Genomic DNA, 24,695 nt, shown 5'->3' with positions numbered 1-24,695 from the left:
ATTTCAATTGAGTAATTTTTCAGAGACAATTTTTAATTTTTAATATGTTAATGCTAAAATACTGAGAACCTAATAAATTAAATTTCGGTAGTTCTTCAAATAACCATATTGATGTTTGGTGTTAAGAACACTCTTGGGGTTATTCTGGACATCATGAGCATCTAATTAATTAGGTTTCGGCAGTTCCCCAGGCAGCAATATTGAGGTTAGGGTCTAGAACACTCTTAGGGTCATTCTGGACATCATGATAATCTAACTAATTAAATTTCGGTTGTTCCTCATATAGTATTATTGACGCTTGGTGTCTACAAATCCCCAACGGCCATTCTGGACATCTTGAGAATTTAATCAATTAGGTTTTGATAGTTTCTTGGGCAGCATTTTTAACACTAGGTGTCTAGAAACCTCCTAGGGACCTTCTGGATATCATAATCTGCAACATCTTTTTTTCCACACGATATCGGCCGACATCTCGCGAAGACAAACTACTCACTAAAGTAATAGTGACTTCTAAGTCGACGTCGCTATATTGCTAAGTCGGTAATTTAGATAATTTACTGGTGTTATGCTGGCACGTAACTTGTATGTAGCAATAACTATGCAGGACTAAAAGTTCTGATGCAGAAACTTTAGCAAACATGTATTTTAAGGGTAATAATTTATTTCATAATGCTAATAATTGATCACGTAATTAGTCGTGAAAGTTTTGAGCACGTCATACTTACGTTAAAATTAGTGTGGTTTTTAATTCTGACTGAAAATTAAAACTGGCATGAATAAGAAACAGTTAATCAAACTTTCTTTCCAGTCTTTGAAACTATAGTTATTAATCATTAATTATAAGTAAATATCACTTAAGAAAATAGAGATTTTATGTTGTATATTTAGAGCACATTTCATAGATTGTAAGGTGTAACATAAAACTCCGTGCAATTTTTAAATCATAAGTGTGATAAAAAGTGCAATAATGTCAAGTGCAATATTTTATATTTGTTTTTAGCTCAGTTTAGTGCAAACTTTAATTGTATTTAGATTACGAATTATACTTAAGTTAGAGTCGAAGACCATGATGCAGTCATCACCATACAGTGATTCTTGCCAACTGAAGTAAACTTGTGGTAATTCTTGCCAAAAATAACTACAAAGTCAAGGTTTTTTAATCCAAAACATCTAAGTATATTTATAAGCTACTTAAAAGTAGTAATAACCTTAAAGTCGTAGTTACTGCATGGTTGTGTTTGAAAGAAGGGTTGTTATAATCTATATTTAAAAAAAATATATTCTGGCTGTTGTAGAATGTAATATTTACATCAGTATCAGATAGGTAAAATTCAGCAAACGTTAGCGAAGTGCTACTATCGAACTTGCGTTGCTTTTGCAATAATAAACACAGTTCTGTACGCAAAATAATTCTGATGTGACAGTACCTACATAATACTTCGCAGTAAATTCTACTATGTAATAACTTTTTAGTAAAATTCACTACTATGTTACTTTGTTTCGGTAAAAATCCCCCGTAGTTTACACAGTTGCTTCTAAAGTTTCTACAAGAGATTGATCTAATTGTTTTGCGTCAAGGTCTTCACTAACAATAAGAGATTATTGAGCACACTTCAATGATATATTAGACTCAATGACTGGGAGAAGTGGACGCAGCAAACAATGCAAATTTATGCACGGAAGGCGGCCATATGTTGATTATTTTGACGTCTGCTTCTCGTCAGACATGTGGTATGCATCAGTGCAATCGACGCATATCAGACCAATAAGGTCACAATTGCGTCATATCTTCTCCGCTTTTGCCGCCATGAATTAGTGCCTCATTTGCGAAAAGGGGTATACATTTGTAAGAAGTTATGTTACATCCAGTCCTAGATCATTGATTAAAGGTGTTTTTTGAATCTCTTAATATAGTTTAAAACTTGCGATTGCTGATGTGCTCACTTCACGGTACCTGCAAAGTTTTTCTACCAGGTGTTAAGCTTGATTGCCTTTTTCGGCTCCTTTTCCACTACTTAAAACAATTATTTGGGACGGAATGGTGATGGACCTTACGGAATGCTCGCTCTTACTTTTATGTTTTTTCTTTATTGTTGCGATCTGTTCTTAAATTATTCTTTATGAAGTTTGATTTTTTTCTTTGTTAGTTTGTTGTTGTTTCTTTTTTTGCTAAATAAGTGCGGACAATTAGATGGAATATAATTTATATTATTGTTGATCTGTAATGTAGGTCTAGTTCTTGACTGATTTTATAAACTATTGTATTGAAAGTGTTATTGTCATTAATCAATTAAAGGCTACTCTTATACGAACTACTGGTATTTGTGTCCTAGAGCGTGAATTGTGCTAAATTGCCTAAAAGATTACGATAAGCAGGAATGTGAAAAATTGCATGCACTGAATCTGATTGCAGGGAATCTCCTGAACAGTATGTCGTAAACAAAAAAAGAAATTTCTTTCTTTTGAAAACGAGGAATGAATTTGGCCCTGAATTAATGTACTAAAAGAAGAGTGCGGAGGACTAAGGAATAGTTTATAGAAGACTTGCTTTTAAATAACGTTGGGAGGAGTCTGTGAATTTTACTGAATCGGGGGTTTCACGCGAATCGTTTTACCTATTTATAATCTACTGAATATTCTAATTACATAAAAAAATGCATAATTCCTTTAACAATCAAACAGTATAGTCCGAATCTAAGACACGCACTAAATTTGGTTGAAACAAATTTGAAACGTTGCACGCCACTGGATTTAGATTCGCACAATCTACTGAACGATCTAATTAAGTGAAAAAAGTAATTAAATGATTTAAGTATAAGACGACGGCTTCACAGCTTAACCTAAGTACGGAACCCTCTAAGAGCTATTGATTTTAAAAAAGGTCAGACGAGTTTGAAAATTTGTCTCTACTGAGCGAAGACGCCACACAGAACCAGAATCAGTAACACATTATTTAAGTAAAAAATAATTGTCACTAGTTTGACCATCGAACAGTAGCGTACCAACCTGAGTCAACGGACTCAGTAAACTTGATATAAAAAAACGGTTGAATCTCAAAAGTATCTACCAAACCAAGGCTTCCACGCTATCGAATTTGTGAGTGAACAATTTATTGAACATTACAATCAAGTAAAAAAAAATCGTTATTAATTTGGCTGCGAAACAGTGGCTTTACCCTGCTCCTTAGCCTACGCCTCTGAGTAATTTGCATAATTAGTTGTTTGCAAAAAAATTTTAACTTCCACGCTCGTAGTAAACGTACGCTTATCGGGCACTTTTTGTTTATTGTAAACGGTAATTGTGTCGGCGTTTATATAAAAAAGTAAAAATACGAAATTTGATAGCATTATTCAATGCACTAAATAGAGCCGCGTCCCTTGCCCGAGCTGACCAATAATATAATTTTCAGCCTAAAAATATCCGGTAAGTTAAAAGAACAGTAATTATTGCTTCCCATAACATAATGAAATATATTACACGTCCCAGCAAACGCGTTTATTACTTCAAACATTTACATACAGCTGGCTAATTAATAAATATCCAGTATCGCACGCTATAGAGCGAGTTTTTCCCACGAAACGGTCTCATTTTCGGCGAAATTTCCACGGGAAAGGGGGGCGCATGCCCATTTTGTGAAAATCGACCCATATTTTTAGCCCCCGGTTTCGATGCAGTGTGTGCCAACCCTCCCTCGAATAATCCCCGATCAAATACATAAAAATGAGCCTGAGAAGGTAGTTTTTTAAAGAGTTCCCAAGTAGTGTTATGTGAGGGTGTTTCTGAGTGAGAAATGCCCTGCGAAGAAATTTTTAGGTAAGTTCTTTTAGGGCTGAATTACGAATGTCCCGCTAGTAAGTTCAGCAACAGTTCAAAAATAACATGCCCCATACACAAATTAACAGGAAATCCGTAATAGATAGTTGTGATGAGTTTAAGAACAGTGTTGCAGGACCACGAGCCTTGCATGCGGATAATTTTCCTGCAGCAGCGAGGATCAATAAGAAATTCATACAAAATAGCATTGAAAGCATTATTAAGGACATTACTTGGACCTGTGCCAGAGGCCTGGTAATTTGGCAGCCGGCACCGCTGAAATCTGTAGTGTCGTTGTTAAAAATTGCCTGCAAAGAATATTCAACTTTCTTATGTAATAGCCCTAATGAGGGGAAAGGGGAAAATGTCTGGGAATTTATACAGGGTGTCTGGAAATAGCATTGAAATATATTGAGAGGTGATTCTAGAGATTAAAATAATAAAAAAAGGTCTCATATACGTACCCCAAAAATTGCTTCTTAAATGGGCTAAAATCCTTTGAAGGGGAAATCCTGAAGATAGTTGTTTCGCAATATTTTTGAAACGATGCGCGCTAAAATTATGACATTCGGTATACTGTAATAAGCTGAAACGGTAAAACTTTTTTTGTGTTAATAATTGCAGATTTTAGTTAGGGGCATCACACACAGGGGGTAAATGTTGCCCTAATTTGTTTATTTGTGATATTTTTTAATTTCTGAAATCAAATTACTGAATTGCAAATATTTTTTAAGTACAAAAGGTCCTCTCACTTTGTCTCGTTAGGATGGTCCGCTTTCCAAAGCCCTTCTTTCCCGTTTTTGCTAACAAACTTAATAAATAAAAATAAAAATTAATTTAAATAATATATATAATATATAATAAAAATAAATTAAAAATAAACATTGCGCTATTCGGCATTAAGCATCGAAGGAGCGCACCGAATAATCCACCAAATTAATTTGTTTCATTAGCACATATATTAATTAAGCTTATCACCCATCAGATCTGCACGAGCCTCACCAAGAACATCGCATGTTCGCTTAAACCCACACAAAAATGACATCAATCACCTTTCGTTTAATTACTACCTTATCTCAAGCAAAACAAAATGTCTATTTCAGTCCCTTCGGCAATAACCAGCAGCGATCGTAACACCCCAATATAATCGGCCTTAAGGCAACATGTAACAGCTCCCGAAGCAAAGACGCTAAACACAAAAAAAAATAATAATGACAAGAGGGGAGAATGAGACTGAGGAAAATTAAACGTACCCAATCCAAGGGGTGGAAAGTGATCAGAAGATGCGTGATATTTTTTACTGCTATCTGCCTAGTACCGGTTTTCATGGTTTTCATGGTCGCCACCGAGCACTACGTCCGACCCGGAGGTCAGAGAATCTCGTTCAATATGCACAAGGTGCTTAATACGCCATCGCTCCTAGATCGTCTCTCATAAAATATGTTATAGCCTTATAGAGCTGAGGATCACTTGGGTAGTCCCAGGAGCCACCCCAATAACGCATCTATGGTGGTGAAGAGGTTGCAGCAGCGCAGGCACCATCTGAACAAGGCCTGTCACACCCTGGGCTTGGATAAAGCAGGCAATGACACCCTGCACAAGCCGAACCCTTGGGAGTATCTGGTAGATGCCAAGCATCACTTGGTTTGGTGTAATGTCTTCAAAGCAGCCAGCACCTCGTGGATGTATAATTTCAACATTTTAGCCGGGTGAGTTTGAGGAATTTAATCAGAAGAATTACAAGAAATGTTGCTTAGAACTGCCCACAATCAGATCGAGATTTACAACAAACCGGACTAACATTTGAGACCAATCGACTGATGACCAGGACTCAAGACAAGCAAGTTGAATTTTCGAGAAAAGTTTAGCAAAACTCATTAAAGACCCGACCAAGACTGAAAATATGCCGACTCAAAACTCAAGACAAACAAGGCCGAAATTCATAATACACGACGTTATTTAAGTGCGTGGCCAAACTTCAAGGGGTGATTCTAAGACGAAAAGTTTATATAAACATAGGTCCGGTAATGGTTTGTTTTTATGATACAGAGTGTCCAATTTTTTTTTAAGTCGTTTTTTCGTAAAAATCTTAAAAATGCTTTAGTCGATTTTATTGAAATTTGATAATGTTACTTATGGTTATTATTGTTATTTATGCTCCACTAACCTTTTTTAAGCTTTTATTTTTTTTTTTGCATTAAGCACAGCATGGCCACCCAGGTCACCGGGTTTAAATCCGTTAGATTTTTTCCTTTGGTGACATGTAAACCAGACCTGACACTTGAGACATTTACGACTAGAACTCCAGAGAAGTAACTTGTATTCTCAAGATAAGTCTGGCTGATTACAAACTATATAGAACAAAACTGAAGATAAAGCGACTGAGGACCAGAACTCAACAAAAACAAAGCAAAGACTCATGATGATATTTTAGACTAAAAAGACAGAACACTGAATAAAAACTAGACTAAGACTCACTGCGAACTAGACCAAGAGTCGGGACAAACTGACTCACGACTGGAACTCAAGACAAATAAAATGAAGTACTAGACCTAAATTCAAGAGAAATAAGACTGAAGGCGAGCCCAACTAGGCAAACTTCAAATTGCATTTTTCAATCAACCTAGGAATTTTTCTGATTTAATATTTTGAAGAAATTCTTGCCTGCTTAGGGCGCCACTGAGACCTTCGATTTTGGGTTGATCAACTACATGTTCATAAGTTTTTATGAGTTTCGGGCATAAATAACCCAATTTTTCCAGGTATTCGCCCAATTTTTTACGCAAAAGCCGAACCCCGCCCTTGCACTTAGCCAGACAGAAATACGGCCGTCCATCTTTAGAAGCCTTACTGAAGGCCCTGGAAGACAACAAAGTAGTGTCCTTTTTGGTAGTGAGACACCCCTTGGAGAGGTTGCTTTCGGCTTACAGAGACAAGATCCAGAACGCAGTATCTGGATCGCACCACTTTAAACTGGGAAAGGATATCATAAGAAATTACCGCAAGAGGGTATGAAAAGCTAAAAACCGAGTAAGGGAGAAGTTATCACGAAATTTTGTAGGGAAAAACAGGTCCAAAACACCCCACCTATCCAGAATTCATCTCATGGTTAGTAGATTCCGCTAAGGGCGGAAAAGCATTGGACATGCACTGGACTCCCATCGTGGAGTTTTGCACCCCTTGTATGTTTAATATTAAGGTAAGTTGATTTCTTAATTTACAGATTTATTATGGAAATTTCCTTTGTAGATAATTGCTCATACGGAAACATTAGAAGAAGACCAAGACTACATTATACGTACCGCGGGGCTACATAATGTGATCAAACCCCAGTGGCAGAATGCCGGGAAGGGATCTACTTCAGCCCACATTTCCAGTCACTATTCGCAGTTGACTAGATCGCAGATCTTGCAGCTCTATCACATTTTTAGGTAACGAAAATCATGTAATTTTTGGCGAAAAGTGAGACGAAGAAGTGTCAGCAAGAAGAAACTGATGAATTAGGAATTGAGGTGAAGAAAGCTCCCTAATCAGCAGAGATAATTACGAGAAAAATGGACGCAGGGATGATACGCGGATCTCTTTGAAGATCCTTGGGGACAGAGATAAAGCAATCATCCCTGTATTTTTTAAATAAATTGGATATATGAGGCCAAAAAGGGTGCCAGACTTTGCGCAGGAGAGGTCGAAATTGCAGGAGAGCAACGAATTGGAGGAGGAACTTCTTCACACTATTTACTAATGACAATTATCTTTATCCAGCTGTAAAAGTTATTACAGACAAAGGAGCATTTGGAGAAGATTTTCAGATCTGAAAGATTAGTAAGAAGATGGGAAGATCTACTATACAATGGATCTAGCTAGGTTTTCAGTAGAATGAATTTCCTAGACGTTTGAAAGAGGAAAATGCAACAATTAATTTTGACTAAATCTACTTTATATCTACTGAACGTTTTAATGCCGTAAAAAACATCGTTACGGGTATTATTCCAAAACAGTGGTGTTACCAACCTGAATGAGATTCAGTAGATTAAGTTTTAAGGAGGATTTGAGAGAGATAAATGTAACAATTTGCACTGATTTTATCAGGACATGCACGTGAATGGATTTAGCAATAACTAATCTACTGAATGTTCTCATGAAGTAAAAAAAATCGTGAGGGGCTTCAACGGTTCCAGTTTCAGGTTGCCAAAGCCACTACAAACAGTAGCTTTGGCAACCTAAGATTTAGACTTTGGAAAGTCTTTTGATAGAGCTAACTGTCGAAATAATTTAGGATCAGACGCTATTCCCACCCGCATCGTTCCCTGGCAAGCTCTGGAGCTTCTGGAATATTCCAGAACTTTCTAGAAGCTCTCTCAGGGGCACTAATTACTCATTATGATCCATCCAAAAATATCAACACAATTTTTGAATGATTTTCCATGTTTCAGATTCGATTTCGAGCTGTTCAATTATTCGCTCGCGGGCTACCTGGAAGTGGGACAACCGGATCAGGACCCATCCGCCCTCCTCGCAGCCATCACAATGAAAGACAACAAGCCTAATTCAGTACCCCACATTTATTGATCGATAATAATCATTCCTAATATTCCTATTCGTTGTTAAGTTTTCAATATACATTTTATTATTATTAACTCCCAGCCGTTTAAGTCACAACTTCAAATACTGCAGCAGCTTTAGTACCAACTTGTCCTGCTCGGTGAATACACACACGCCCGTCCTGTTGTCCGCAAATTTATAGCTCTCCTTCAGGTGTTTATTACTCCTGTTTCTGGTTTTATTCCTTTCGGTGCTGTTAACGAAGTTTTCGCACCAAACATGCGGGTTCTCGTTAGGGATTTCCACGTGATCCTCATCCTGCTCATTAGCAAAGTACACGTAAGTTACATTGGATGAGATTTTCTCGCAGATTTTCAAGTAGTCTTCAATTGTGATTGCTTTTGCCGGGAAATATTCGCTTGTAGATTCGCAGACAACTGTGTTGTTTTGTATGGTGATGTTCACAGGATGAGGAGAGAGGCAGAGGGTGTCGTTGAGGGAGTGATAGGTCTTGATGTAGCAGTAGTCCGAAGGGCTTTCGGGTTTGAAGGCCGTCACCGATTCCAAAGCGTTGCCATTGCAATGCCCATTCTCCTTGGAAATAACTCCGTTACAGAGCATGATCCACTTATTGCGATGGATGAACTGTTTGCCTGGAAAGCAAAGGTCGATGCGATTCCGGAGATTTTCACGAGAGAGCATTTTACCACTAGGATAATGGACAGCTATAGTAGATCCCCCTACCCCAGCCTTCATCTTATCAAGGAGCTCTTTTGCTTTGGTAATCCCGGCAACGTCAATCACCTCATCTGCAAGTTGCTGCTGCGCATGCTCGGTTTCATATAATTCTTCAAAGAACAAAATACTCCTAAATGCGCAATTTTCCGCTAAAGACAACCTCAAACTTACCTATAAAACTTAGAGCCACTTGGACCTGCAACTCTCCATTACTTTATGCAATATACAAACTTTCCTTCGCATACTTACCAGCATCAACAACGACGCGACGCACCTAAACATCCCTTTGAGTTTGCTTTGTAGGTTCACTGTGACTTGCAAATGTCACCTTTAGCTCATCAACTAAACAACAGATTTTTTGTTGGGCATTTACCACAACAAAGTTATTATTCAATCAAGGCATAACCACGTGAAAATAAATTGGTTAATGCCTGTCATATAGTGTTCCCTTTGTGTGAGTCACAATTGGACCAAAATTGCCTCTGTGAATCGTCTGTGTTAAGGGCCGAATTAGTAACATTCTGATAAGTTTATCTGATACTTTGGTAAATGTGAATAAGCAATAATATCTAGTGAGTACTCTAGGTAAGAATCTATAGCTCAACAACATAACGTCGATATGACATCAAAATTACGTGAGTTGGATGATAGTGATACGCACTGCAAAACATTGTACGTCACATTGACCTCATTTCCAGGGAGTGTTTTAGTTAGCGTTACTTAAAGAATCACCGTTGATGAATGTAATGTATCAACATTGCCTATTCAACTTGTGCTACAAGTAACCGGAATAAATCTATTTAAGCACTTGCACTGGTACAAAATTGTTTTCAAATCGCCGTAACTATACAGGGAGGAGTAACATCAGTAGGGGTTTTCCTTTTAACACGACATATACCCAAAAACATTTTTATAAACTGAACCAAATAATAAAGAGGAGAGAAATTAGAGGCCACAGCGAAGTTCTAATGGGGTATAATATTGAACATTAATGCAAGAATTTTGAAAACAGACAGCCCCAACACCTAACCGGATCTGGTCATCGATCCAAGGCATAAGTGCCTTGAAAGGGACCACTTCCTTTGAATGTTCCCACGCACCTCCTGGCGGTACAACCAACATGGCAAATTGTCAGTTCTCATTTCTTAGATTTAGGAAATAATTCAAAATAACAGTCATATTGAATTATTATACCATTTTCACTGCAATTCCCTAGGAAGAAAAGTTTTTTCAAATTCAAGAAAACAAAAAACTCTCATTAATTATTTATTACCTATTTCAACCTTACAAAAATACTGTCACTGGTTATACAATTGCTTATAGTTCGGGCTTAGAATATAGACACTAGGATTAAGGGAATGTATGCGAAAATCGAAAACAACGAAAAGGCGAGTGTATACATAAATAAAAAGCTCTGTAAATGAACAATAAATATAAACAATGATTATTCAAACAAATGTACGTATATCAACGGAAAAAATCACATTCGGGTCTAATCACAAATCTCATGACTCGAATACTACTTCTTGTAGCCGGAAAGTGGTCGGTTCAAGATCGCCGCTGGGAGCATGTCACTGTCAGATCTCTTACCCTAGTACCTGACGTCAACTGTCGAAGTCAGTCTTTGCTTTCAGAGACGATTTTGAAAAACTTTCAATCTGAACACCCATATATTTTGAGAATTGCTATTTCAAAAATACGGCGTCGCATTTGTTAATCATAACCTCCAGGAGGAGGATGTCACTTCTCACGTCTGGTATAATATTGGGTGGATGGTGGATAAGTGTGGGCGCAAACACCGTTGCCAAGTTTAAGGCGTTCATTTTATTGATTGGAGCATGTCGTGCCACCCTGTATATAGATGTTAGAACAATATTAAACATTTTTAATTAACTTTGAGTTAGCTTTTTACCTGTTTAGATGATAAATCATGAACTTTAAAGTGTCATAGTGAGGTTTTGGGAGCAACAGTAAAGCATGTTTAATGGAAGAGAGCTGCAAATCTACGTCGTTGTGTTGGATGGCATCGATGAGTCGGGGATGCACCTCGAATGTCACCAAAGGCACCGGAAGGATTCTTAAGTAGAGTTTTAAAGCTCCAGTGATGACGTTTATGTTGGGATATCTTTCCATTGAAAGATCCGCTTTCTCCCCATCTGAAAATCAGCAAAAATTCGTTTCCAATTTTTTTCATTAACCTACAGAAATCAACCTTTGTCAAACCCCATTTTAATGGCGTCAATCTCATCGGCAAATCCACTCAAGCGATAAATGCCCTCAGTAGTGAGACCTCTGGCTTCAACCTCAGCAACGCACTTAGTTACAACAAATGGAAGTTCAGCTTTGTAGGCGCTTAATAAAGTAGTCAATTCAATCCCGAAAACACCCCGAAGGAATTTCAAATCCGGAATGCAATCATTGGCGAATTTCTCCGAGCATTTGACTATATATACAAGATGAGCTTTAGACCTTACATAGAGTAATTTTTGAGGTTCAAAACTTACTGTGGGCCATAACGCCGCAATCCTCGCACCTTTTGCCCTGCAAAGTGAACCCCCATAGAAAGTTAGCACAAAGCTCGCACCAGTTTAACCCCTTAAACGTGGTTAGTTTAAATGAATGCGGTTTTTCCACCTTTTCAGGCAAGTTCTGGCCCAAAATTTGTTGGGAAAGTGACAAATTTCCAACTGCATTTGAACCTCCAAAAAGATTTTTATTTCTAAAAAATTATGTGGCATTTCACATGGGAAAAAATTATGTTACATCATGTGAGATTACAATGTGATGTCATAACTGCAATATGCATCTTGCCATGACATGTTTTACCTTTATGAAAAACACATTGACTCACATGACTTAATAGCTGTATACTTCCGTCATTTACAGTATCTGAAAACGTGACTTACACAGCATTTTGCTTAGAGAGCGCACGCAGTTTGCGTTTGTTGAGAGTAAGTGTCATGTAGGGGCTCTCATGATAATTCACACTGGTCAATCTTTGTAAAATTGTGGGTGCTTTAAGCTCAATATACATGGTGACAAGACCGTCGGCCACTAGAGATCGGGCGCAGTCATACCGCTTTTCTCTCACGTAGAGCCCCCCATTGGGGTCAAAGTAGAGTTTGTAGTGGTGGATTTTGTTATTAAATCTAAAATAAATATATTAATTATATTATATAATCAGAAATTGTAAATTCATAACTTTTGTTCAGGCATAATTACCCTAATATAATTATTTTGACAGCATTGTGGATTACTCCAATCAACACCAGTTTTTTAAAAGAAAGCAATTAAAACTACTTACTTGAGACTCAATGTATGAAACTCTCCATTGGCACATCGACTGCTCCGTACTAAATATGCCCCATTGTCTTGAGAACTGAGTAGATGTGCTGCTTCTACATGACTGATGGGCCCATGGTAATCTTGACCTAGGAAACTAGGTCTGTCTGATATAATATCATCACATAAGATGGGTATCGGCACTGGAGCTTCTAATTGCATTCGATATACTGAAGAAGACAAAAAAAACATGGTTAAATATAGCATTTAGAAGAAGATCACACACATAATGATTCCATGACATGATGAAATTTCTTAGGAAAAGATGTTTATAGAATGTTTTTACTAAGATATCTTCAAATCTGTAACTTCAACACTCTTAGAAGGTATCTCAATAAAGAACTATTTGTAGCAACATGTTTAAATGAGAGTTTTATTGTTAATATGCTGGCATTTTTCACCCTGTATGAGAATGAACATAAAATTGGTCATACAATATAGAAATTGACGTGTATGTGTGTGTGTGTATGTTGTTATGATTTCCGATGTAATAAGAGTGGATTAAGGATTTATAATTCCCAGACCGCCCTAGCCCCCACCCTGTATAAGTGACAACATTGTCTAAATATATGAGTAGGTGGGTTGAGACTCAAACAAAAGCTTCGTAACCACTTCACACAATCCAAAGACAAAACATTATAACCAAGTGAAATGGGTACCTACTTTGCAGCACTAAACTGAGCCTTGACTGCATGTTATAACATACCACCACACATCTCTGTGAGCAAAATAAGAGAAAATCTGTTTTGAAATACGAGTTGTTAGCATTACTTACAGTCGCTCTTCCATAGGGTGTGCGCTGGAGAATTGAGATTCACTTCATCCAAAACCATGATGATTTCAGTTTTTTCGTGGAAGAGCCACTCGAAAACGGATGTTCACATTACTTTCAGGGGCTACAATGGAATTCCCATTTATTGAGGTCGACTTCTTAAGAAAAATTTATTTTCTTTCATTTTGTAAACAAACGTCAGATTGACGTCTAAACTCAAAATCAGCTGTTAATTTAGATGATTTTGTAGCAAACCCTCCAAAACAATTTTATATCAACTTTCAATATGAAATTGTGGCAACATTGCGATGCATCGTGCGCATTTGTATTTTTTCTTATATCTAATTATTAATATAATTAATTCAGGTGATTTCAAGGAAATATGTCTCTTCACTGCTTCATTTGAATTAATCGAACAATTCCACGAAATTTCTACTGTTCTACTGATAGTGCTAATAAATAACTTGTTCCTCGACTTTTCTTGATAAAACATCTTTCAACATGAAGTTGAACATTTCTGGTGAAGAACTCAGTAGTATAGATAACAATTATGACCAAAAAAATTAAGTAAAATTTGAAATTCTCCGATTTTAACGATATTTGGTTTCGTAGTACACGTACGATAGAACATTAATACTCAAATTGGGTAACTTCGAAAATTTGCCCCGAAAAATACAATGAATATTAAGAAAATGTTTGACTCAAAAACCCAAATTTGTTCTATTGGCGTTGTAATTTAAGTATATCTATGCTATATCGTACGTATGTGTATATTGCGGAGTCAAATCTCGTCGAAATCGAAGAAGCTCATTTTCTGTATAATTTTTCTGATTAAAATTATAATTTTTGCCACAAACAAGTCTTTTGACAATCAAAACGTTCGAAACTTCGAATGGAAAAATTCAGCATTAAAAGAAGCTGAGTATCAAAAGAACAGAAATTTCGAGGAGGTGTCCTATCCATAAAAAATTTTTGAATCACCAAATTTATACACTATGAAGTGTAGGTATCATCAGGAGAATAGAAATGAGAGGAGATCTTGGATATTACTCCTGATATTTGGTTAGTCAAATTGTAACAATTGAATTTGTCGGTTAAGATAATGATTTCTCCACCATGTCTCAAGAAACGAAATATCCCTCATCACGAGTCAAGAAAAATAACCCATTCGCTATAGATCCAGAAACTGCAGATGATAAAATGACAAGAACCTTTTTAAGAAGTAATTAAATATTTTATTTATTATGCGTAGAGGTGACTACTTGAGTCTGGGATGTCAAACTTTATTTTTTATTCAAGTTAAACTAATCAATAGTGATATAACTATATATATTGTTAATAAATAATATAGCATTAGCTATTAAATTTGACTGAAATTGCTAATGAATCGACCCATTAACACTGTTGCCAGTTTTTGGTTTATGGAATGTTTTCTTTAGGTCTGATGTGTCCCTTTCAGCTAATCCCTCCATTTCTCAACCGTCATTGTCAAAAATTTCTAAGGGAAAGGAGAGTCTATAGATTTCCGTTTGAGTTTAATTTTAAACTGTTTTAAACCAAAGAAAACTAATAAACCCTAAAGGTAAGCATGATTGAATATTACGAAAACCGTAACTCGTGGGACATAGCTGATCATGGGGGACTCATACAGTAAATTCATTTTTATCTCATGCATGTCGGACACTTGACACTTTCTCCGTTTTGTGGTACCTCGAACCAGTAATAACTGGATTGCTCGGGCCATCTTCGGTTTATTTTTAGTTAATCATTTAAATTTATACGAGAAATCAATACTAATTAGCACCTGCCCCATTGTTAACCCTTATAAACTCCTAACAGAAAATGACTTCAACCAACATCTTCAGCGGTTTCTCTGGGGAGAAGAACTCCAGCAAAGTCCTGAGACCACCAGGTGGAGGCCACACTGATATTTTTGGTGCTGCCGAGCCCCCAGTTAAGAAGGATTCAGGCAGAAATACCTCCTCAATTCTTGAGGGAACCAACTTCAAAACTGAGTCACTAAAACCTACCACTCCCACCAAAGCCACATCACCTCTCGAGAAAGGGGCTCCAACACCAGTTGAAGCAGCCTCAGCTTCTGCCAGACCTCGGGTACCTCCTGGTGGATACTCTTCTGGACCTCTATGGTGAACTATTAACTTTGACTTAATTCCTAAATTACCAGTTTATTATAATCAAACAGCAGTATTTTATATAAGCATACATTATACAGTTTAAAATTCTTGTTTTGTTATATGTGGTTGATACATGTTTTGCTTGTTCCTGTATTATTCAGGAGGTTTGACAAATTATTACAATGGTGATAGGTATATCAGATTTTTAGAGAACTAGAAATTTTGCTTATTCTCTAAAAATCTCTATTTTTCTAAAGGCATTGGGCTTTGCCTTTTTGGTACTTAACTTAATGTATGTTGTATACAGCTTTTGATAAATACAGTTTCTTCATTTTGAGTATATTTATGAAGTTTTATTCTTTTTACCACTAAACCCTCTTTGATTTGAAGTTTAATCACATTAAAGTGACAATATGGAAAATGAAGATAGATTACGACATCAGAGATGAAGGAACATATTGCACCTCATTTGGTGTCCATTTGGTTGAATTGGTTAATAGATGAAAATTTCTATTGGCATTTTAAAATTGCTAGTGATTTTCAGTGGTGAAACTGAGTCTTGTTTGGGAGGTTTTTCCAAGTTCTTTGCTACCTAATCTACTAATTCATAGTACGAAAAGTTCCCTGAATACTTACTATTTTTTTAACTCAAAAGAAGAAAAAGATTACATTCGCCTTCATGTGAAGAATCTTCCTAAATTTCTAGTTATTTTCAATAGCATTAGCATTGCTGACTTATTAGGTTCGTTTAAACACACAGTACATTTAAATGGATTTCCTTTCTGGCTTTCCTATGAACATGCAGTGCCTATGAATGTACTTTTGATTCTAAGTGGGTACTGCATCTATATTTGACTGTCAATATAGAAGCTCAAAGATAAAAAGGATTTAAGATATTGTTTACTCAATTTAACGCAGCCATATATGCCGTAAATTTTCTTTATCTCGGGATGAATAACGATGTGAGGCTTCGATAGATAAGGAGAGACGGGGAATTGAAATTTCTAACTATAAGCAGCCATGTCTCGTTCTAGTTTAGCTATCAAATGATTGGACTTTAAAGTGTTGAAAAATTGGGGTAAATGGACTTGAACATGTGTGTTAAAGATATATAATGGGACATGGCTGAGCGTAATGGCTGTAACACAAACAATGCAGGTGATAATGGGGACTTCTACCCGTTTTATGTGTTGAAGAATAGGCCCAGTTTGACTAGGCGGCGGTCTAGGTGAGTCAAAAGTAAAGGAGAGATAATAATTTTGAAAGAAATTGCGCTTATTGAACTATAATAGACGCAAATCATTAACAAGAGGTAGAAAAATGGTGGAGTTACTTTAATTTTAAGTTATTAAGAAAATTATGTTCCTCAAACATTATATTTTAGAACTTTTTCTATGGAATTTAGAGAGTTCTTGATATTATGATGAACGACATTTGTTCACAACATCAACAAACTCTTTGCCCGAAATGTTTGTTAATGCCTGTAGAACGTACCTACGAGTTTGCCAGTTTACCAAATATTTCATCACATACAATTCAATCTTCCAACCATTGCACTTTAGTCTTAATTCGCATTGTTGAGATTATGTTTAATCTGATGCCCAATGTTATTTATGAATCATCGTTCGTGTCAAGAATTCTAAAGATTTATGATAGAAACTGATACCTCTATAATCATTACTAAGTATTTATTATGACTATATAACCATCATAAATCAATCAAATTTGTCATTAATGATAGCCGTAATATACTGATAGCCGCCAAGAGCGGTAATATACTGATAAGTTTTCATACAGGTTTCGGTCCCTCCCCTCTGGCAATTAAAAAAAAAAATCCATTCATAGAGTATTAAGAAGGCTTACTATTACCGGTCATCTTTAGATTAAGTTAATTTTTTGTAATTTGCCAACACCTTCTTGAAAAGCAACACAAACCAGCCATTGAATAATTTACTGCCTCTTTTATACATGAATTTGCTTTTACACCCAGTCAACGTTTCGACTGCATCTGCGAGCGGCATCTTCAGAGAAAGCGTTACGAAGGCAACCGCTCCCTCTTTCGGGCTGTCTCTTAGAAGCTGATTCGTCTACAAAAAGCGGGGCGGAAGGTTGTTCTTCCTAATTTATTCTAATTGGTTATAACATAATGAATGGTTGTGGGAAAATTAACATTTCGGCCAATGGACAAATTAGAAATAATATATAATATGATATAAATTGATCCTTCATCCAATTAATACTGGCCGAATATTCAATACCAATTAGGAGCCAGAATTTTTCACCCCGCCCCTCGCGTAGGCGCCGCCATAACCAGAATTGCGCATGCTGACAAATCAGCTGGTGAGAAACGGCCCTAAAGGGGAGTGGCCGTTGCGCGTGCATTTGAAGATGCTGTTTGCAGATGCAGGTGAAAGGTCAGGTGGGCAGCTTCGAGAGTTGAATTGTGCTTGTTTTGTGTGTCTCGTAAGTGCGAAAGATGCGATCAAATTATGAAAAGGCAAATTAATGCAAAAATGACAAATAAAAAATGAAGAATACACCTTTAATGTTCTTTATAGTTGCAACGCATTTTTCGTACTAAAGAGGCGAAGAACACCAGTACAGCTCAGCCCTTGAAGTAGCTTTTAAATATTTCCTTACACCCGTGAGTCGTATCTTAAGATCCGTAACTAAAGAAAAATTATCACACACCTCTAGATCCGCCCCCCGGCAGTTAATTCGTCGAATCGCGCCAACACGGATATGGAGATGCCGCTAGATGGGCGGCAAAATAACGTTCTCGGTCCTAATTGGTTTTTGATGGTCAGAAAGTAATGACCGTAGGAGTAAATTTTCGAATATTAATGGTTAATAGTTGAACTATTAAGACCAATCAGGAGTGCGATCTTTTTAGCTCCGCCTCTTGGGAATATCCCCACAACCGCGTTTGCGCGGAATTATGAATTAGCTGTTGGGAGGCGGGCTCAAAGGACCTTATAGTGTTGCTTCTTGAGATGCGGTTCGCAGATGTAGGCGGATTAGAAGTGGCTGAAAATCTACCTTTTACGAGAGATAATTTTTAAGTAAAAAAGCCTGTTCTCTATTAGAGTTTGATACACCCCTGCATGTTTTTCGGCTTGCAAAAAGGCAATTTATGGCTAGCAAAAAAGTTAAAAGTGTAATAATTGTATGCAAATTTATTAACATGCAGCCTCTGTCTGTTAATTTTACTGTTATCTGTTCATACGGAGGGATTTTGCCGTTTTAACGCTATTTTCAAGCGTGCAGAGCTACAATAAAAGACACAAGATCAAACTAGTCCGTCGGTTGGTGCGCAAAAGCGGTAAATCCTCCATCCACCAAAAAAGCAGCAAAGAACGCTCCTTCAGATTTCTCTTGGATCTCTCCAACACTTTAATCGAAAGTAGCTGGATATATACTATTCTGGTGGTCACATTCGTGTTCGTCCTCACCTGGCTCATGTTCGCTGGGTTCTGGGCTATTATTTCTATTGAAAATGTGGATGCATGGAATGGAACGTCTTCCAGTTGCCTGGAAGGTATCTTAAACGAATTTTTTAACACATCAGATGAATGTATTTTTGTTGGCTTTCTGTAGGTATTGAAAGCTTCTCTGGCTATCTCCTCTTCAGCATCGAAACTCAGACCACAGTAGGTTACGGAGGTCGCTATATCAACGAATCTTGCCCAGAGGCCATTATAGGCCTAATTATCCAACTGGTCATTGGAGCTGGGGTGGGTGGCAGCCTTATCTGCATAATCTTCCTAAAGATGGTGGGCCCGCTCAAGTATCGCCATTCGACGGTCTGCTTTAGCAGATACGCAGTGGTACGTGTACATCTGGCTTTAGAGACATAGAAATTAATTAAATTAATGTGCGCAGATCTGTCAGAGGGACGGTGAGCTCTGCTTAATATTCCGCGTGAGAGATTACGACATGCGATATGAATGCCATACGAATATCGTGGCCTATTTAGCCGAGGAGAAAGCCGGGGAGTTGTCACTTAAGACGCTAAAGCTAGAGCGAACCGGAATATTAATTTGGCCCGTTGAAGTGGTGCACAGAATCGACGAGAGTAGTCCCTTTTGGGATCTTTCAGCCAAGGATTTGATGCTAAGGAGGTACATTTTACCTTCGCAACTATGTCTGAAGTCTATAGGCGATTTCCAGTTGTTAAAAATATTGGGTCGCCATTGAGCGTAAAATGGCCGATTTGACATATAAGTGAGGTTAGAAATCTGCTCAATGAAACGTGACGTGTACCGAATTTCTAATCTTACTTAAGAAAATCTGGTTTCCATAGCGACCCGATATTTTTAATAATTTTCTAGATTAGCAAATAACAATTTTTTTGCAGGTTTGAGATAATCGTTGCTCTGGAAGGAGAATGCTCGGCCACTTCATATCTCTCCAGAACCACCACCTCATACGTCAGCAGGGAAATTAAATGGGGATTTGTCTTCGCCCCTTGCACCCGCTGGAATAAAGCTGACTCTCAGTACGTAGTGGATCATAAAAGATTCAACAAAACCGAAGAGATGATCATTCCATTGTGCAGCGCGCAGCGCCTCAATGAGGTCTACGACGATATAATCTATCATAACCGATTTTCCTCCTACCCTGCAAGTGAAGTTTTCAGCGCTGTCAACTCCTCCAAGCAGTACTCCAGCCCTTCGTCTGTGGCGAGTCCTAGATACTACCGGAAATCTGACATGCCTGAGGAGCTGCAGGAGGGATCCTCTTCTTCGGAGGAGGATGAAGAGGAGGAGAAAATTGCGAGAGACAGTACTAAGGTTCAAATCCATGTCGATGTTGTTACTGACGATTCTGATGAGGAGGAGGAGTATGCGACTTTTATGGACATGAGTATTGAGGAGCTGAGTCAGTGGAAGAGGAAGAAGAAGAAGAAGAGGAAATTGGAGGATGTGGAGCTTCATCAGAATACCCCTGGAGGGGGAGAGAGGAGCACAAGTAGAGGTTTTAGTGGCACTGCCAAGGATTTCTTAGCCAGTTTGCAGAGGTATGTGAGTGAGAGTGCTAGTAGATCGAGGACGAGTCGCAAGTTTGAGGAAACCGACTTCTGATTATTGTATGAACGTTATGGAAGTAAATAAATATATTTTCTGTGCTGATTTTATTGAAATAAACGTCCAAAAAACCCTAAAAAGTAACAATTTGCTAATTTGAAGAATTTTCCTCATCGCTTTGAAGCAGATTGTTCAGAGTAGCGTTAGTCAACCAATCGGCGCTGGTACTGTAAATAAAATCCAGATGATTGAAATTACGTAAAGGCACTATATTGAGTGTTGCGGAAGGAATCTGTGCCACCACGTCATTTCTCAAAATCTAAAAAGGAAGTGCTAAATTTTTAAATTACAAAGAGTTATATGAATTGATAGAAATAGTAGAGTTTTTCAACATGGCCGCTGCAGTTTAATTCACAGTCATGGTCAATGTCCAACGCATGTCTCTGTCAATGTCTAACCGTCACACCACTGTAATTGTCAATGTCAATTGTTTTATTTTATGCCATTGGCAAATAATATTTGTTCATATCGCAATTTTCCCACTTTTTGATATGATTTCTTACCAACCTTGCTATTGACGAATATATCAGAATCTCCATAATACATAGTGGTCGGTACCGTAAACCTAGATAAATTATAAGGATCTGGTAAGAGCTTATGATACATTTTCAGGTTCTTCTCACGTCCGTAATCGTAGGGTCTAAATATTCCTGCAAAAGTCATAATTATAGTACCGCTGTTTTGAATTTTTCGAAACTTCCTCCTGAGTCGCCGTTATCACTTTTTATAACAGGGTTGAGATATCTCATTGAAAAGACAATTTTTTCACTGCCTGCAAATGTTGTGCACAATCGTTTATATTTGAAATCAAAGTCGGGACATTCGAATGCAAATTTCGATTATTCGCTTGATCATCCTTATAGAACATTGCTAAATATTCCAGAATACTTACCAGATCTGGCACCTTGCATGTAATGATAGAACTGCTTCATGGACATGCCGGCCGGGAAGTTCTGCAAGATTTTGTCCTTTAATGCCTAAAATATTCTTGTAAGTACTTAATGCTGTGAATAGAAACATAAAAATAACCTTATTGGGCATTCTGTCTAAGGATGACCCTATCATATTGAACACTAAACTGCAAATTTTGTCATAAATCTTACAGAATGCTCTGAATTTATTGCCTACAGTAGCGTGAGCGAAGAGTTCATAGATATGCGCGAAATTCTCAAACTAAAACAAATGAAACTTTTCAAACCAAAATGACAAGGTGTCAAAAATTTTCTAGTTTAAAACATCACATATGCAGTGACAACTGCCATAAACGTCATATACAATGTCAAGTGTCAAATTAACACCGTTATATGATTCAAACGATAGCTTTTACCAAACTTCGTGACATTTGGTACCATTTCAATGGATTCACTTTCAGCCAATAGATTAACGAGGCCACTTGCGACTCGATACATGTCGGTAACGGGTGCCCAGAAAATGGCCTTTTTGATTTTGGAGTTGTACTGTGGTCGTTCTGACGTCATGACGAAAAATTGGGTAGTACCTTCTGAAAATCCTACATAACGGATTTTTGTCGTGTTGGTTGAAATAAGAATGAAGTCTATTATAGCTGGTAGGTCGAAGACTCCTAGATCATGGTAACTAGAAGATCACGACAGAAATGGATTTTAAAATAATAATGTATTAGAAGGTACCTAAAATCGAAAAAAAGCTGTTCATTAAATATAGGATTCAGATAAATATTGTAACGCGAATAAGTGTTTCCTCTATTATTGCCCATCCACACATCAAATCCTGCATCTGCTAATATAAATGCCAAAGATTTCTTCTCTAGCACCACCCAATCTGCTGAGCTGCACAACAGTCCATGCATTAGTAGTACTGTTCCTTTTGGAGCGGTACTACTGGTTTTGCTGTGGGGAATTCTATGCAACGTCAAGACATAACCATCATCTGTGGTCGTTCTATGGATTTCTACCGGATAATTTTGCTCTTTTATGATGTCCACCTAGAAATAAAGATGGAGCTGAGACCTTTGTGCAATTTTTTTGATCATAGATAGCGTTTGATTTTTTTTTACTATGATTAAGAATACTTACAGTGGTTTTAGCTTGGAAGTGAAATACTATTCCAGTGAGATTGTCCAGCAGCACAGAAATGAAATGAAACATAGCTATAATCATCCACTTAACCATTATTTATGGGATTTTTACAGGTTTTTGTTGAGTTTAATTGTGATTTAGATATTGCAGGGAAAACGTTTCCTTTAAATAGCATTGATGATTCGCTTATTTTAATAAAACTCATAAAAGTTTATAACAAAAGGTATGTAAATAGGTTTTTTTTTATATGGGATGATAATGGGTTTTGTTATTATTGAATCGTGACTTCAAGGTACTTAATCTGTACTTCATTATAACGTAGGAGGGAAACCTCAATGTGGTGGTAGTATTGATTTAAGGGAATCCAGGGCAAGTCAATTTAAATAAATAAATAAATTCTTGGTTTTGCAAGTCTTCCTGCCTTGTAAGGCTTTGTACGAGAGTCTTTTCGATTGATCATTCACGATTACACTAACTCACTCTTTCTTAATCAATCAAGTTACAAATTTCTACATGTTTTCGCCATGTTTGTGGGATCGTTCGCACCGAAAACCATTGGTGTGAAGGATCTATTTAGAAAGAAACAAATGTTCAAAAATTCTTTTTTTCGTTCATAAGCGCAACTTGAGCATTATTGAAGCATTATTGAATCTTAAATTCATAGGCGTAGATGATTTATTTCGAGAGATACAATTTTTCAAAACTGTTTCCTCAAATATTTTTAACCATGTTTTCCTGAGTTGCTAAATTTAATTCACTACGCCACTGCATCTGTTGCTACTAGTTCGAAATTTGAGCCGTACGTACATAATTCTTGAAGGATCGTTGGATCTGAAATTTATTACTGCAAAAGTTGAGACATTAAAATTTTCCAAAACTTTATTATTGCATATTGGCGATTCGAGAAGGCCGAAACCTTTCAAATTGCATTTATTTATAGAATACTCAGGTGGTTTCAACACGCCACTGTTTTTGACATATTAAGAATTGACTTGATTGTCAATGTGGAAAGTCACTTGTCTTATAGACAGAAAATGGCTGTCAATAACTCATGAGTCTAAATCACTGGTCATTGAGTGACAATTCTCTTGTCTGCGAGCCGGAATTCACCTGTCACAGGCACACACAACTCTCAATCATCGAGTGACATGTCACTTATCATGGAGTGTGTTCATTGATCAAACGCTGTTGTCAGTTTCCCTACAACAATTATATCCAGACGAAGAAGATGTAGGACTTTTCCAAGGCAACGAGAATTCTTAGTAAAAACAAAAGACCAAAATGGCTACACCAGCGAACAACATGTCTCCTTCAAGGCAAACCCTAAACTTCCCGAATTTTACACGACAATGATGCAACTTTGATCAAGTCTCGGCATCCAGACAGTGACAAATGAACATCTTTGTCAAACTCTTGCTTTGTACGTTTAGGCGGAAAACGCTGCTTTCAGCCCTGCGAAGGGATGGTTTAAATATTTAGGTTTTAATTTCGCCCTAGCGGGGTTGCCAATAATTCTTGTTCAGTGGAACTTTATCAATGGCTCAGCTGAAATAGGGCAATTCACAGACAATACTTGCAACTTCCTCATTCGGATAAAGCCGTAATTCCCACTCCAGCTGAAATTAGGCAAATTTCAGTATAATCGATTCCTGTAACTTGAGCAGTCACAATCCAAACTCCCAAATTAGCGGGGCAACTTTCCCCGAATAGTTCCATACCACCTTTCTTGCATACAAACCAGGCAAATGGTCGTGTCAGCTCATTTCGGCTCATTGCGAGAGAGGCCCATATAATATGGGAGGCATTAATAAAACTAAATATTATTCTCCATCATCTTGAGTCTCTGTTATAACTAGAGTTCGCCTTGAGGAGGATGGAAGTGATAAATCCGGGAGAGATTGCGAATTGTGTGTGAAATTTGCATGGAAAGTTGCTATCTATTCCAGTTCCTCCGCAGGAACTATTTCGGGTCAATTTCCAGGATGGTCCCCACCCTAGCTTTGCTTTATCTTCAGCGTTACTTATTTATTCTGTTTTCTTGATAAAAAAAAAGCAGCCGTTAGGACCAATTTTCATCCGTTATCCTCCAAAGGTAATTGGATTACATGGAAAACAACGTTTTTGTTCGAGAAGTAAATTCGTAAATACCCCGCAAAACCCTCTCAGGGGCAATTTTTCCTTTGCTTTCCACGCCGACTTGTGCACAATA

General features: G+C 37.3%; 5 protein-coding genes across 6 annotated transcripts; 2 read left to right on the top strand and 3 right to left on the bottom strand.

The window, feature by feature from the left end:
* The first annotated feature begins 3,480 nt into the window (after positions 1-3,480).
* LOC136411156 (carbohydrate sulfotransferase 11-like) lies at positions 3,481-8,450 on the top strand. Its single transcript, XM_066393625.1, has 7 exons — positions 3,481-3,813; positions 4,917-5,211; positions 5,263-5,522; positions 6,576-6,822; positions 6,875-7,012; positions 7,063-7,244; positions 8,247-8,450. The coding sequence occupies exons 2-7, from the start codon at positions 5,041-5,043 to the stop codon at positions 8,380-8,382; spliced, it is 1,134 nt and encodes a 377-aa protein (XP_066249722.1). The 5' UTR covers positions 3,481-3,813; positions 4,917-5,040; the 3' UTR covers positions 8,383-8,450.
* LOC136411162 (uncharacterized) lies at positions 8,356-9,449 on the bottom strand. Its single transcript, XM_066393633.1, has 4 exons — positions 9,343-9,449; positions 9,265-9,289; positions 9,063-9,203; positions 8,356-9,008 (listed from the first exon to the last, which is right to left on the bottom strand). Exons 1-4 carry the CDS (start codon positions 9,373-9,375, stop codon positions 8,467-8,469), a joined length of 741 nt encoding a protein of 246 aa, XP_066249730.1. The 5' UTR covers positions 9,376-9,449; the 3' UTR covers positions 8,356-8,466.
* An 897-nt stretch (positions 9,450-10,346) lies between these two features.
* Positions 10,347-13,410, bottom strand: RhoGAP5A (Rho GTPase activating protein at 5A). 2 transcript variants are annotated; one of them, XM_066393322.1, is made up of 7 exons: positions 13,211-13,410; positions 12,398-12,605; positions 12,000-12,242; positions 11,598-11,812; positions 11,306-11,536; positions 11,006-11,249; positions 10,347-10,944 (listed from the first exon to the last, which is right to left on the bottom strand). In XM_066393322.1, the coding sequence occupies exons 1-7, from the start codon at positions 13,266-13,268 to the stop codon at positions 10,779-10,781; spliced, it is 1,365 nt and encodes a 454-aa protein (XP_066249419.1). In that variant the 5' UTR covers positions 13,269-13,410; the 3' UTR covers positions 10,347-10,778. The 2 variants fall into 2 exon arrangements, with proteins under 2 accessions (XP_066249419.1, XP_066249420.1); XM_066393323.1 differs by lacking the exon at positions 13,211-13,410 and adding an exon at positions 13,099-13,200.
* A 2,937-nt stretch (positions 13,411-16,347) lies between these two features.
* On the top strand, positions 16,348-20,459 carry LOC136411152 (ATP-sensitive inward rectifier potassium channel 11-like). Its single transcript, XM_066393619.1, has 5 exons — positions 16,348-16,570; positions 18,603-18,880; positions 18,940-19,169; positions 19,225-19,463; positions 19,700-20,459. Exons 1-5 carry the CDS (start codon positions 16,464-16,466, stop codon positions 20,424-20,426), a joined length of 1,581 nt encoding a protein of 526 aa, XP_066249716.1. The 5' UTR covers positions 16,348-16,463; the 3' UTR covers positions 20,427-20,459.
* A 61-nt stretch (positions 20,460-20,520) lies between these two features.
* LOC136411013 (lipase 3-like) lies at positions 20,521-22,621 on the bottom strand. Its single transcript, XM_066393419.1, has 7 exons — positions 22,484-22,621; positions 22,079-22,392; positions 21,779-22,025; positions 21,459-21,602; positions 21,322-21,406; positions 20,937-21,079; positions 20,521-20,688 (listed from the first exon to the last, which is right to left on the bottom strand). The coding sequence occupies exons 1-7, from the start codon at positions 22,577-22,579 to the stop codon at positions 20,521-20,523; spliced, it is 1,197 nt and encodes a 398-aa protein (XP_066249516.1). The 5' UTR covers positions 22,580-22,621.
* Positions 22,622-24,695: the final 2,074 nt, after the last annotated feature.

Source organism: Euwallacea similis, chromosome 9 (assembly GCF_039881205.1).
Source record: "Euwallacea similis isolate ESF13 chromosome 9, ESF131.1, whole genome shotgun sequence".
NCBI classification, from domain to species: domain Eukaryota; kingdom Metazoa; phylum Arthropoda; class Insecta; order Coleoptera; family Curculionidae; genus Euwallacea; species Euwallacea similis.
Note: the sequence above shows the minus strand (reverse complement) of the source record. Positions and strands in the feature narration are given on the sequence as shown.